The following is a 14,333-nucleotide window of genomic DNA, read 5'->3' on the forward strand; positions in this document are numbered from 1 at the left end:
GATGTATTAATCAAAACCATTGGTGTGTGTACATTCGTGTTAAGATTATTTCAGTACAGTATATAGGCCTATATATAGCCTATAATAACATCCTAAGGCACATGCATTTCTATAATTGGCCTTGTTTTATGTCTTAAAATATTGTTTTAAAAACATTCTGGACGCGTGGAACCCCTTTTGGTGTCTTATATAACCAAGCATCATGTTATACTTTAGCTATTGAAAAATGGCAGATCTACAAGCTCATAGCGCGCCACCGAGCTGCGCGCTATACGAGCTTGTAGGTCTGTCAAATCTGTGTTGAAGCAGCTGTAGATGCATGCAGGCGTCACAGGCTAAATCACGTGGACATCTTGGGATTATATATATATATATATATACTTTTTGGTGATGGTTATTGATCTCATTCATTTCTCCTTTCATTCATTTTGGAGTTATAATAATATATATATATATATATAATTCATAATGTATATAGCCTAAGTAATATAATAATAATACTAATAATAATATATTTGTATTCATTTTAATCTTATTACAGTTTTATTTATGATTGTTTAAACGGTGATAAAGCCTTCAAACATGACATTTGGCATTGTTTATATAAAAAGACATTGAGACAGACATTGAGACATTGAGACATTGAGACATTGAGACAGACAGACAGACAGACAGACAGACAGATAGACAGACAGACAGACAGACAGACAGACAGACAGACAGACAGACAGACAGACAGACAGACAGACAGACAGACAGACAGACAGGAGATGCAAAGTGCTGAGGCTATACTTTTTGAAATAAAGTAGACTATACAATTAGGCTATTATAGGCCTAAACAAACTCGTGTCCCACAGTCTCTATACATGCACACAACAACAATATCAGGGTCCATTGAACTGAATCAATGCATGTTCATGCTGTTATTGGCTATACATTCTGTCAAATTAAGTCGTCATGCGATTTTGCCTTCTTTTTTTTCTTTTTTAAGTATGTGGGTTGGCTATACACAAACCTTTACCAAGACGGTAAAAGATTCAATAACTTAAAAAAATCCAACGGCTAAAGAGAATTGCATGTCTGTGACATTATATAACATTTCTACAATTGCTACAAAACCTGTACATAGCCATGCATATATATATATATATACACACACACACACACACACACACACACACACACACACACACACACACACACACACATTTATGTTGACTTTACGCGTCTAGATATAAATCTGATGATGTGCTGTGATTGTGAATGATGAAATCATAGGCCTATATACTTTACTTTACTTTTCCCAAATCTTAATTATTTTTTACATTTCGAGAAGAAAATGCAACCGTGCAACACATTCCTTGAAACCCGTTGCCCTGCATCTCCTGCATATATCCTTCATTATTAGCCTAATTATCCCTAATAGGTTACACCTGATGCAGGTGCGGACATGTGATGACACAGCATCTGCACATTTTGTCGGCTGCACACACACACACACACACACACGCACGCACGCACGCACGCACGCACGCACACACACACACACACACACACACACACACACACACACACACACACACACACACACACACACACACACACACTGATGGCTATATGAGAAGGCATGCCATTATTATGGTGCATGGTGGGCCGGTGTATAGCTCATTGTCAAGTTCAAAGATACCAGTCTGAGACTTTATTATTATGTGTTTTTTGTTGAGTATTATCGTATACATGCTGGAGCCTGGTGGGTACATGCTACATGCATTGGCCACAATGCTGGGATGGACATGGATGGATGGAAGGGTGTATAGGCCTAACAGGTATATCTTCCTGGGGGGAGTATAGGCTATCTCCCCCCCCCAGGGAAGACAGCCTATACTCCCCCCCAGTGGTTGTAATTTATTCTAAGCATGTTCGAACCTATCTCTGGTCCATATATAGCTCTAAATGCAAAGGCAGAGCTATATATGGACCAGAGCTATATAGTTCGAAGTAGGCCTACCATATATTTATTCATTTTATTTATATTCAAACCATGCATGTCTATAGACTCTGGACATTGACCTGCCATCAAACAGACATAGACATATCAACATTCTCTGTAAACCCTATAGCCTTATATATTTGCGTTATGAAAGTCGGGTCCCAAACCAACCACACATTTGAATCACATTTTGTCCCCATTCTATAAGCCCTATATAGAATAATAATTCAGGACGGGAACCCCTTTTGGTGTTTCAAGGATTGTATATACTTCAGTAGCAAATCTACAAGCTCATGGCGCAGATGAGCAGAGTGCAGTGCTACGAGCTTGTAGATGTGCTATTTATTTTTTGAAAATTCGTGAAAATGTGCCTCAAATCATTATTCTTAATTCAGAGTGAAAGTTTTTAACTCAAATCTTTGCTTCTGGAGGGGGTCCCTGGAACAAGATATATATATATCTATGCCAATGCAGAGTTGTTGATTAAACTGCATACAGGTGCACTTGCGCTTTAATGAGCAATTAAACAGGTGCACCATGGGCATCATATGGGCGACTTAAGTCTATTTAACTTATTTACAGCAACGGATATTTTGCACCAAGAAGGTATAGGCCTAAGAAGCAACAGCAATGCGTATAGGCCTCTATATATTAGTTTGACAACACGCTAAGGCCTATAAGGTCTGCAGACCTACAAGTCTTGCCTATATTAGTCAGAGTAGATACATTGTCTTGCCTGCATGCCATAGATATAGAAGAAGACATATAATAATAAGATCCTTAGTAGGCCTATATTTATGTTGTTTGACATAAAAACGCATGATGTTGTTGTTGTTGTTGTGTGTGTGTGTGTGTGTGTGTGTGTGTGTGTGTGTGTGTGTGTTTTGTTTGTCTTTTTTAACTTCCTCCTAATCGTATACACGTTTTAGAGTCCTTACTGGAAAAGTCAATCCCTTTCTCCGTCACAGTATGGGTCCCCCCACCCCACCAAAAGAGAGAGAGAAAGAGGGGGGCCGGCCGCGCCGACACACAGTGACATGTTTTCTCCCTTTTCTCAGCCTCATTAGCATTTTCTTTCTGCCGGGCCATTATGATTCGGTTTCCCGTTGCAAATCGGACTCCACAAGCGAGGAAAAAAGGTTTAAGGTCGCCGCGGGCGTTGGTTGCGGGGAGGGCGGCCCCCCGACCCCCCGAGGCTAGACGAACCGACCTCCCGCAGTGGTGGTGGTGGTGGTAGGCCTATACTGTATTATAGGTGCCTCTTATGAATATTCCGACTTGAACGGTAAACAGTCCCCGAAGAGCCTTCTAGAGTCTTCTAATCACCCTTAAAACCCACCCAATCTGATCACACAGCTGGGGTTTAAATCGATCAGATATATCACGGGGAATTGTCAGAGCGTGTTGTAAAAAAAAAACCCCTAATTTATTGAGTGAGCCATTATATTGTATGGTAATGGGTGCTTTCAAAAAAAAATCTGGTCTGCAAAATGATTGCGCATTATATGTTTAGACTGCTTATAGTGGACTTTGTTGACACTGGACCTAAGATGAAAGGCATATCGTCTACATTATTTCTATCCAATATATAGGCTAAATTGTAAAACGATGCGTAAAATCGAATTTAATAAAATAACTATAATTATATATTATAATTAGAATATACCATAAAGCCTATATATTCAGTATTAGACAAGCCAATTTAAAATGTTTTTATTGCAATTATAGGCCTAACATAATTGTCAAATAGGCTATGAAAACAGACAAAATATTAAAAATATCAATTTTATATTTAATTAATTTGTTTGCTTTTTAATTAAAAAAAAGCTGACAAATCATGTCAATTAGATTTTTTTTTACCATACATATTTAGGCACATTTCTTGAAACGTAATTCATGATATTTCTACTAGAGCTATTTTACAGCAGTGAAATAAGCAAAAAGATAAATTGCTGTATAGAACATTGTAATTGTATAAATATATGGCATGGTGACGTATATCATCACGACTGTATGTACATTTGTAACATTAACTATAGGCCTGCATTTATTTTTTTGTGATTTTAAAACAAAAATATTTTTGATTAAATTATACCTCTTGCATGGGAGAAATTTATTTTATCATAAGAGCATCATTTATACAAGAAAATCAACTGATTTCAGCATTATATAGGCTTCAAATAGTGTATAAGGCTATACATGCTTTTACACTAAATATAAATAGGGATTAGGATAAGATGGTATAGTTAATTTAAGGGCAAAAAATAAATAATACGACTGGTCTCACTCTCGGGTTCAGGAACAACCGAATCTATGGTGGAAGAGCAGGTCGTCATTTTAACCCCTGCTTTGACGGTCAAGTTGGCCATGAAGAAGATAATGCATTTTACAACAATGGTCTGGATGTGTAATTGCATGACTGTGTGTTTTCACACACACACACACACACACACACACACACACACACACACACACACACACACACACACACACACACACACACACACACCCCAAAGTCAAGAGAAATTAATTGCCATATCTTTTAATAAAAGTATCCTATTATGTTTCCATTTGTCCACTCATTCAAAGAACATCCACACATCCCTGTAAACATGTTAGTTCATTGAACTATATGCATCCCACAATATTTGTGTTGTTTGTTAGAAAATTAAAAAGACAAGAAACTAAAGGGCAGCAAACAAGTCATAATCATTCATAATCTTGAAAGGCAGATATCTCACAAATATACAGAGAGCACAGAGTCAAATCCTGAATCCAGAATCAAATGTTTACAAGAGTTAACTGACGTCGAGAAAAAAAGAAAAACCTCATGTTTGTGTATCAGTGGTGCTCAATATGTTTCATGTCAAGACGTCAAAAATGATATGCAATTGGCCACCGACCCCCCCATCTGAAAATATGTTATTCCAGGAACCCCCCAGAAGCAAAGATTTGAGTTAAAAAAACGTTATATTCAATTTTTTACGATCGTTTCAAAAATAGCAGATCTACAAGCTCGTAGCGAGGCACTCAGTGCCGCGTAAAGATCTTGTAGATCTGCTATTTTTCAACAGCATAAAGTGTAAAAAAACACCAAAAAAGGGGTTCCTGTCCAGAATGGGGTTAAATGAACACTCGAGATTTGGACCCTCATGCATAACACTCAAAACAAATACATCTGATACAAGAAAATAAATGAAGAAATGTCCCATGCAGGTTGGTTGGTTGGTTGGTTCATGTGACAGCTTTGACAGCGTACAGTTCCATTTTGAAATCCTCTCGTTCAAACTGAGGCGGTTATACAGGAGTGTATGTTGTCATATACAGTTCTGAGGGTGTGTGCATGATGTCATACAGGGCTGGAGAGGTCGGATGTATCATATTATAGCTTTTCGACTAAAACCCTTATGACATTTAGTCGACTTAAAACTACAGACGAAAATACTCTGTCCATCTAACCGCCATGTAGAGTGGAAATGAACACGATATTATCCTGGTCCCGAAGCTGGTACTCCAACTCACCCTGCACGTGCACACGCACACACACGCGCACGCGCACACGCACACACACACACACACACACACACACACACACACACACACACACACACACACACACACACACACACACACACACACACACACACACACACAGACAATTTAAAACATTGAATTATAAATTGAATACCGGTAGATCCATATGACTATACAGATATATCAAGTCCATCCATATATATATATATATATATATATATATATATATATATATATATATACATACACACAAGTTTCACTGTATCAGTATTATTAAAAAATATAATTAGAATAATTAACCTGAGGATGTGCAATATATAAATATATAGGCCTATTATCAATATGGCAAAATGAGACTATAGATATTGCAGCATGGGACTTGGATATTTTGTAATATAATAAGGTGTGTGTATAGGCTAATTTCCTTATACAGTAAGTATTATACTGTCATAAAATGCAGATCTACAAGTGTGCATAGATGCCATTTCTTCACCCTAACCCTGCATGTGCAGTAGTAAATAACCCTATACTGTGTGTGCATGTACAGTACAGTACAGTACAGTACAGTACAGTACAGTACAGTACAGTACAGTACACCTGTCCCACTGATAAAAACTCGCATAAGGGGGCGAACGCACGCATGCGCACAAGTGTTGTTTTTGTCGACTAAAATTAAGACGAAAAATGTCCGTCGACTAGCTTTTTTCCACTGACGAAAACAAAAATGGAAACTAAATGAAAACTAAGCCGATGACTAAAACTATAAGACTAAATATACTGACAATTTCTTTGACGAATATAAACTAAAGACTAAAAATGTCAGGAAGTGGACTATAGTGGACAAGAGATCTCAGTATGAGGCATTTTACACTTGGTATGTGCATGCTGAAAATAGCCGATCTAGAAGCTCAGTCACAACGCGTCGCAGAAGCGCCACTAAAATGTGCTGTCAAAAACAACACTGGCTGCATATTTAACACTGGTGCATTGCCGTGCAGTGGCAGGGGTTGAAGATGTATAAGTATTATACGGTGAAGAAGGGTATAACATATACCAGAGAGGCATGCATCATTTTTAGAGCCAGAAAATGTCATAACGGATTTGAACATCTTCATATTCCGTGTCATATATAGAAACGGAACAGGAGGTTTTAAATGAAGCCTATACACAAAAACAAACAAACATGTTTGTGTGTATACCGATATATCTGGGTCCATTGTGTGTGTGTGTGTGTTTGTCCAGGGACGTGCAGAGTGTTAGAGAGGAGCAGGGGCTGAAATCCCATATATAAGAGGGCACTTTTGGACACTTTTCGGGGAGCAACCCAGCGCTCTTTAGCTATAGTGGAGATGCGGTGTGAAACGACATGGATTTCCAAACAAATGTGTTCCAACGCAAAATTCTGTGTTCAAGTTCAGGAGAAAGGCATGGAAAGGGAGTGTCATATATGCAAAGGGCAGATGTTTTACAGACAGGTAAAAAGGGGCAGGGTCCGAAGCCTCCTTTGATGTCTATGTGCGTGTGTGTGTGTGTGTGTGTGTGTGTGTGTGTGTGTGCATGTCCCTGTGTGTGTGTGTGTGTGTGTGTGTGTGTGTGTGTGTGTGTGTGTCTGTGTTTTATTGCAAGAAACCTAGCGATGTCAGTCAAGTCTCTCTACACATGGTCTGCCCATGCATGGCTGCTCACCATAAGCTCCCAGTCGGCATCATTGATGAGCACCAGAATGCCAGGTCTCCTGTGGGGGTGAAACGCACACTGTCAACTCCGTATATGCACTATTCCCAATGGTAATTATGTAAGACATCTAGTATTATGTGTTGTTTGTGTGAGCAAACGCACATGGTATTATGCATGTGTGTATGTATGTATGTATGCGCACGCACGCACGTACGTGCACACACACACAATGTATGTATGTATGCTCAAGCAATTCAATGTAAACATTATTCAGTATTACAGAAGCCCGTTTAGGACCGACGTCGTCGACATTTTTTTTTAAAACGTCTTCAAAATCCTGACAGTTTTCTGAGAAAAAAAAACGTATGTTTCTGTATCAGTGGTGCTCAATATTTCATGTCAAGGACCCCGGAGATTATAATGTAATATGCCATGATCGTCAATGAAGTAAGGGGGCGCCCTTATCATCGTGGCCATTTGCTCACACACACACACGTGACGGGAAATTCTCCATTCATTGTCAATGGGAATTATTAATGTCTGTGTGTAAGACGGAAATCTACACACACACACACACACACACACAGCGGAATATAGGAGGGGCTAGCACCCCTAAAAAAAACAGGACAATTTCATTTCATTTCAAAAATAACATATCGATTCTCTGTTTATGCTATATAGGAGATTCCTGCGGCTGACAAAATAGTAACTATAGTACAAGCATCGTGTCAAAATAGCAAGACTTTATCTAGAATGTATCGATTCGTTCTATACTACGAATAGCTTATACTTAACCTAAAATGCTATATCAGATAATAATTTGCTATCAGAAATTGTTTTCTCTCGGTGTGTGTGTGTACATGTGTGTGTGCAAGCACATCTCTGACACTACAAATACAGGGTCTGTGTGTATCCTCCATTTAAAGAGAATATAAAGTCATTTTAAACCGAAGCAGACAAGCATTCGTTCCAACCCACAGTGAGCAAATAGTGTTTTATATTTATACTTCCCAACATGTTCTGATTTCAGTCAGTCCCATTTGCTATAACCTTATCCCATCTGAAGATCGGTGGTTCTCAATATTTCATGTCAAGTGTCATGTATTTGGTCGCCATTTTTAAAATATGTTGTTCCAGGGACACCCCCCCCCCCCCCCCCCCCCAGAAGCAAAGATTTGAGTTAAAAACGTTCGCTCTGAAAGAATATATATTCAAAGATTTCCACGATGTAAAAAAAAAAAAAAATAGCTAAAAAAAACACAGAAAGGGGTTCCCGCCCAGAATGAGTGGGGGGGGGGGGGGGAAACACACCATGGAATCAAGAAAAAGCTAAAAAAAAATGAAGAAAATAAATCTGAATGTAAAAAATATAATGAAGAAAAAAACGATGACGTTCTGGTACGGTATATATGGGGGGGGGGGGGGGGGCAGGTGCTCAAATTAGCTACAGCAATCTGTGACGTCAACATGAAAGGTCATTATGAAAGAGCTATGTCGTTATACACTTATAATACACACACAGCTGCAGCAGCACAAAATAATTGAGAAAAGCACACACACACACACACACACACTCTTGCGCTCTTAAACATTTTTTAATAGAAAGCTAAAATCGTTGTCCCCCCCCTTTCTTAAAACCGAGGGGAATGTACCAAACTCACAGACCTAATCTAGAAGGGTTAAAAAGCACCCCAGCCATTCCCTATGTTCATTGGTTAGGGGGAGCTATAAATAGCCTTCTATAAAAAGGTAGCCGTAAAAAAGTCAGCCAGTCTTATAAGCCCTCGACTAACGCACGTGCACAAACACACACACACACACACACACACACACACACACACACACACACACGCACGCACACGCACGCGATAGCTATCATGCAGCATTGTTTTCAGACCAATGCACTTAGGTTGTCTGCACGTAAGGTGCAGACAACAGAGAAAGCACGTCAGACCCCGTAACTCAATGTATGTGTGTGTACATATATGACTCCATGTTTGATTGTATCAAACATGTCTATGTAAAGCGCCTTGGATAAAAGGCGCTATATTAAAATGCGACCATTTACCATTTCATAGATTCTCCTGACGTATACATAAAATATTATGCAAGATGTTTAAAAACATGCACATGTTGGTCCAATATCATCTCAATTCGTGATTTTTTTTGTGCAAATATAAAGCATGCATGCATTTTGTATGAGTGAGAGAGAGAGAGAGAGTGTGTGTGTGTGTGTGTGTGTGTGTGTGTGTGTGTGTGTGTGTGTGTGTGTGTGTGTGTGTGAGAGAGAGTTTTACACAGTGTCTCCTTGGACAAAGAGCTCAGGACGTTCGTTCAGCAGGTTCCGTCGAATCCAAAGTAGCAGCTGCTTCATGTCCCCTAACACACACACACACACACACACACACACACACACACACACACACACACACACACGGTGCAGACAACAGGGGTTAAAGGTCAGGGGTCAAGTGTCAAGGTGCATGGTTCCAGCCCCTCACGGTCGATGTGACGCGACAGAGAGAGAGAGAGAGGCACTAGGCGGGACATGGTTGATTATGTAGGTGTTTGTGTGTATGTTGGGGGTAGGGAGAGGGGGGGGTTGTGCTGACCGATATTGTCCCGTTAGTATCGAACAAAGCAGGAGAGTGAGTGATATTATTCACCTTGGTAAAAGACGCACGCGTACAATTTAGGATTCTTTTTTGGTGCAAATATAAAAGCATGCATGCATTTTGTATGAAAGAGTGTGTGTATGTGTGTATACACACATACATGTATGTATACAGACACACACACATACACACACACACACACAATACAGAGATTATTACAACAGAAAAATATCGAGTCAATCATTATCGAGTCATACCAAGCTTGATATATAGAACACGAAACATTCGGGGGGAAAATTCTAGGGGGAAAAAAACAGGAGATCATAGAATTAAATATATCGAATATTATTAATATATTATTAATTAATATTGCTCTATCGTTGGTTGTACAATGTAAAAAATATAATAACACCACAGTATGACGCCAGACAACATTTCCAAGTGGTATTCGACCTGTCGTCGTTGGTGTGCAAGGGGCTATACTCCCATTAAAAAAAAAAACGCTTTTCGCCCTGAGCCTCAATATGAGACCCGACGCGACTGCTTGAATCTTCTATGAGTCTGACCCCCTTCCGACAATCAGATTGACCTTGTCTGGACAATAGATTGAGTCTCACTCAGACCTATACACAGACACAGCATCACAAAGCCAAAAATACAAAAGAGCAAAGCATTATATATAGGATGAATCCCCCCCCCGGTAAACATTTAACTATGAATATATAATAGTTATAGTTATCTTCCGAAGAGGTTAACATTCACGGTTTGCGTGATTGCGCTCATGTGTGTGTGTGTGTGTGTGCGTGTGTGTGTGTGCGCGTGTGTGTGTGCGCCCACGCATGTTTGTGTATATCCTCCTGTACATGCTTATCATGTATGTTTGCTTATGAAAATCTTGGAAGTGATTAAGTATTAGCACAATCACAAACGCATGCAGTACAGACAACAAATGCACCCGCCGACTGTTCAAAACTGTATAGAAGCGTCACCTCTTAGGCCCGACACGTTCATGTATTGTTGCAGTCTCTTCAACAGTCAAACATTTTAGTCACCTGGAATGTTTTAGTGTTAGTCTAGTTTCAGTCGACTGAATGTCATACGATTTTAGTCGACTAAAATGTATTTCGGTGGGCCTTGATGCCGTCGAAATGACCGTTTTGAAAATAGATCTTCAAGCTCACAATGAGCTTGTAGATCTGCTATTTTCAGCATGCAACCAAGTGTAAAATGATCTCTTGTCCACTAGTCCCTTCCTAATATTTCTAGTCTAGTTTTTATTTGTGGTTGAAATTGTCGGGATATTTTTCGTCTTGGTTTTAGTCGACGAAAACAACACTGGTTGTACAGTATGCATTTCTAAAGTGTTTAATTTGTGTAGAAATGGGCAGAAGAATTCAGAAAATGTAGGCCTAAAAAATAGCGTTTGTACTGATGTAGCTAATGTAAATTGGGTAGATTGGTCAAGGGATTACTGCGTTATAAGAGAACAAGTATGACTTCTGCAAAAATAAAAGTAATTGTGGGACGATGAAAGACCTAGAATCTAATCTAAATAGCCAATGTGTTGGATGCAAAGTGCACGAACACGTAAGTACATAAATAACTATCATTAATTGAACCAGAACACAGTTTTTTAGGGCCCATTATCTGTTGAAGCTGCTATAAGCAGAATTATGTCAACATTTTAACGATTCTTTTCTTTTTCATTATTCAGACAGCCAGCAATGAGTAAAATGCTCCCCTCAAAAATGTAGTCTCTGTGACACAATCTGCATTCAAAGATGTTCCTAGAAGCTTTGTCATTGGTCGAGAAAAGTTAGCTGCAGCTGTCATTAGTGAAACTTGCACACATCCGGCTCGAAGGACCACATCAGCGGGATTATTGATGACACAGCCGCATCGGGAACGGTTTGGGGGCTCACGGTACTTATGGAATGTCAGCGCCGATGGGAGATGTCATTACGGGCTAGAATGTGTTGTTTTTGGGCAGCAAAATTCATATTTTAGTTTTAGTCATAGTCTTTGGAATAATACCTTCATTTAGTTTTAGTCATATTTTGTGTCACCTGGAATGTTTTAGTGTTCAGTCTAGTTTTAGTCGACTGAATATCGTAAGATTTTAGTCGACTAAATCTACAGTTGATTCAGTCGGCTGATATGTGTTTTGGTGGGCCTTGATGACGTTGTAATGACTGATTTTTTACACTTGTAGATCGGCTATTTTCGTCAGTGAAAAAATGGTAGTCGACGAACATTTTTTTGTCTTAGTTTTAGTCGACAAAAACAAGTATGCACTGTGAAGGTCCTGGCAGACTGCTGCCGTTTTGTGGGAAAAGGCAGCAGTCTGCCGGGACCTTAACTTTATGGTTCAGTGGTTCTCAATGTGGGGTCCGAAGACTGCCAGGGGTCTTTGAGGACTTACAGGACACTTTTGCAAAAACATATATGTTAATGACGTTTAGAAGATTTAGAACACTTTCGTGGGGGGTCTTCATGTGTGTAATATGTGGTTTAAGATATTTTAGATTTGTAGCAGTGAGCCCAGTGTCTCTGATGTCATTGACAACTGGGCTCACTTACTTCCTGGACTACTATGTTGTCTCATTAAGACAGCCCTCTTCCCTATCCACGAGGAGGAGCAGTGCACCAGAGCATTATGGGAATTGTAGTCCAGGAACGAAGCGAGCCCAGTGGCCATGACTTCAGAGACACTGGGCTCACTGCTACAAATCTGAAACCACATAAAGACCGCCAGGAAAGTGTTCTAAATCTTCTAAACATCATTAACATATATATGTTTTGCAAAAAGGGTGTACACCTTACACCCTTTACACTGTAAAGGGTCCCTTTAACTTCAGAGAGTGTACAAATGGAACCAAACGTACCTGAAACACTATACAACGTTAAATGAACACTGAAACATGTACAGTGTAGATTGAGGTGACGGGGTTGGACGAAGACTGTATCAAAGAGACCTGTGGCCTAATGTGATGTATGGAGAATTGCTGCCTTCAGGAAGGAGATATGGTGTACCAGTATACGGTCAGACTAAAGAGGTCCTTTCCTTTGTCCACCAGTCGACTTTGAGTCTTAATCAGGAGTTGTAGTAGCCACGGGGTAATCTAGGCGGTGGATATTGCTCTTGTCTTCATGTCTTCATGTATGTCAAGGGTCTTGTTCTTTGTTTTATGTCAAATGTGTGTATATGTGTTCTGCATACTTGGCTGATGGGTCGCAAGACACATTTCAGTGTGAACTGACAATAAAGTACTATATCATATCATATCATAATCATATCAAACTGAGGATTCTTGGAAGTCAAAAGGTTGAGAATCACTCCCTCTAGCACAGCGGTTCCCAAACCTTTTTGGCCATGCACCCCCTGTTAACCTCCCGAAGATCTACAAGCTCATAGCATATATTAAAATAAAAACCATAGCACCACCATTAGCCTCTTCTAGAATGCGCTCGCACACTCAAAGGGTGCACGGCAGGCACGCACCACAGTTTGGAAACCACTAGTCTAGTAGTCTACCACCTTTTATTTGGTAAAACATGCTCCTTTCCCCAAGGGTTTTCAAAGCTTCTCTCTCTCTCTGTCTGTGTCTGTGTCTGTGTCTGTGTCTGTGTCTGTGTCTGTGTGTGTGTGTGTGTGTGTGTGTGTGTGTGTGTGTGTGTGTGTGTCAACGTGCACATGTGTTTTCATGGAATTCAGCTTAATTGAAGTGCTGTCTTGGGACGTTCAGCAATATAATGATAGGTTCAGCTGTACTCTGTACCAAAGCCCTCCCATATAAAACAAGATGAGAATGCCCCCCCACTTCCTCTTAAAAACACACACACACACACACACACACACACACACACACACACACACACACACACACACACACACACACACACACACACACACACACACACACACACACACACACACACACACACACACACACACACATTTATAGACAGGATTGCAGCAACACTATTGACCTGCACCTCATCAGGGCAGGTCGCTACAGCAGTACAGCAGTCATAACTCCTTTATAGAAAGTGCCTTCTTTCCCGTCGCTGACTTCTTTCGCTGCTGGAATTTTCTCATCAGCCATTTTCTCCCTTTTCATTCATTCCTTCCTTCGGTCTCTCCATTTGCTCCCTTTCTTTATCTTTCAACGCGTCGCGGCGCGACGCGCTGTGAGCTTGTAGATCGGCTATTTCCAGCAAGTGTAAAACCAGACACTATACGGCACCAAGGCCCGCCGAAATACATTTTAGTCGACTAAATCAACTGTAGATTTAGTCGACTAAACTCTTAATGCAGTCAACTAAAACTAGACTTAACACTAAAACATTCCAGGTGACTAAATTAAATCTGCTGCCCCATCTCCTCCTCTCCCATGTCTTTCTTTTCAGTCTTCATCGTCGTCATTTTAGATTAGAAGATGATTAGGCTATAGTGCCACCATTAGGGGCTGAGTGCAGCGATTTGCTTTACTTTGGCCTACTGGCAAGTGTGCTCG

At 40.0% G+C, this 14,333-nt stretch overlaps 1 protein-coding gene across 1 annotated transcript in view; it reads right to left on the reverse strand.

The window, feature by feature from the left end:
- Positions 1-4,522: 4,522 nt before the first annotated feature.
- urm1 (ubiquitin related modifier 1) overlaps positions 4,523-14,333 on the reverse strand; it is a gene marked incomplete at its 5' end in the record, with an annotated part of 23,857 nt that continues 14,046 nt past the window's right edge. Inside the window, 3 exon segments of the mRNA XM_080756537.1 lie at positions 4,523-5,513; positions 7,211-7,259; positions 9,499-9,580. Of these exon segments, the coding sequence (XP_080612663.1) occupies positions 5,445-5,513; positions 7,211-7,259; positions 9,499-9,580 (200 nt within the window). The 3' untranslated portion in view covers positions 4,523-5,444.

This window comes from Protomyctophum bolini (assembly GCF_963924005.1).
Source record: "Protomyctophum bolini genome assembly, chromosome: 22".
NCBI classification, from domain to species: Eukaryota; Metazoa; Chordata; class Actinopteri; order Myctophiformes; family Myctophidae; genus Protomyctophum; species Protomyctophum bolini.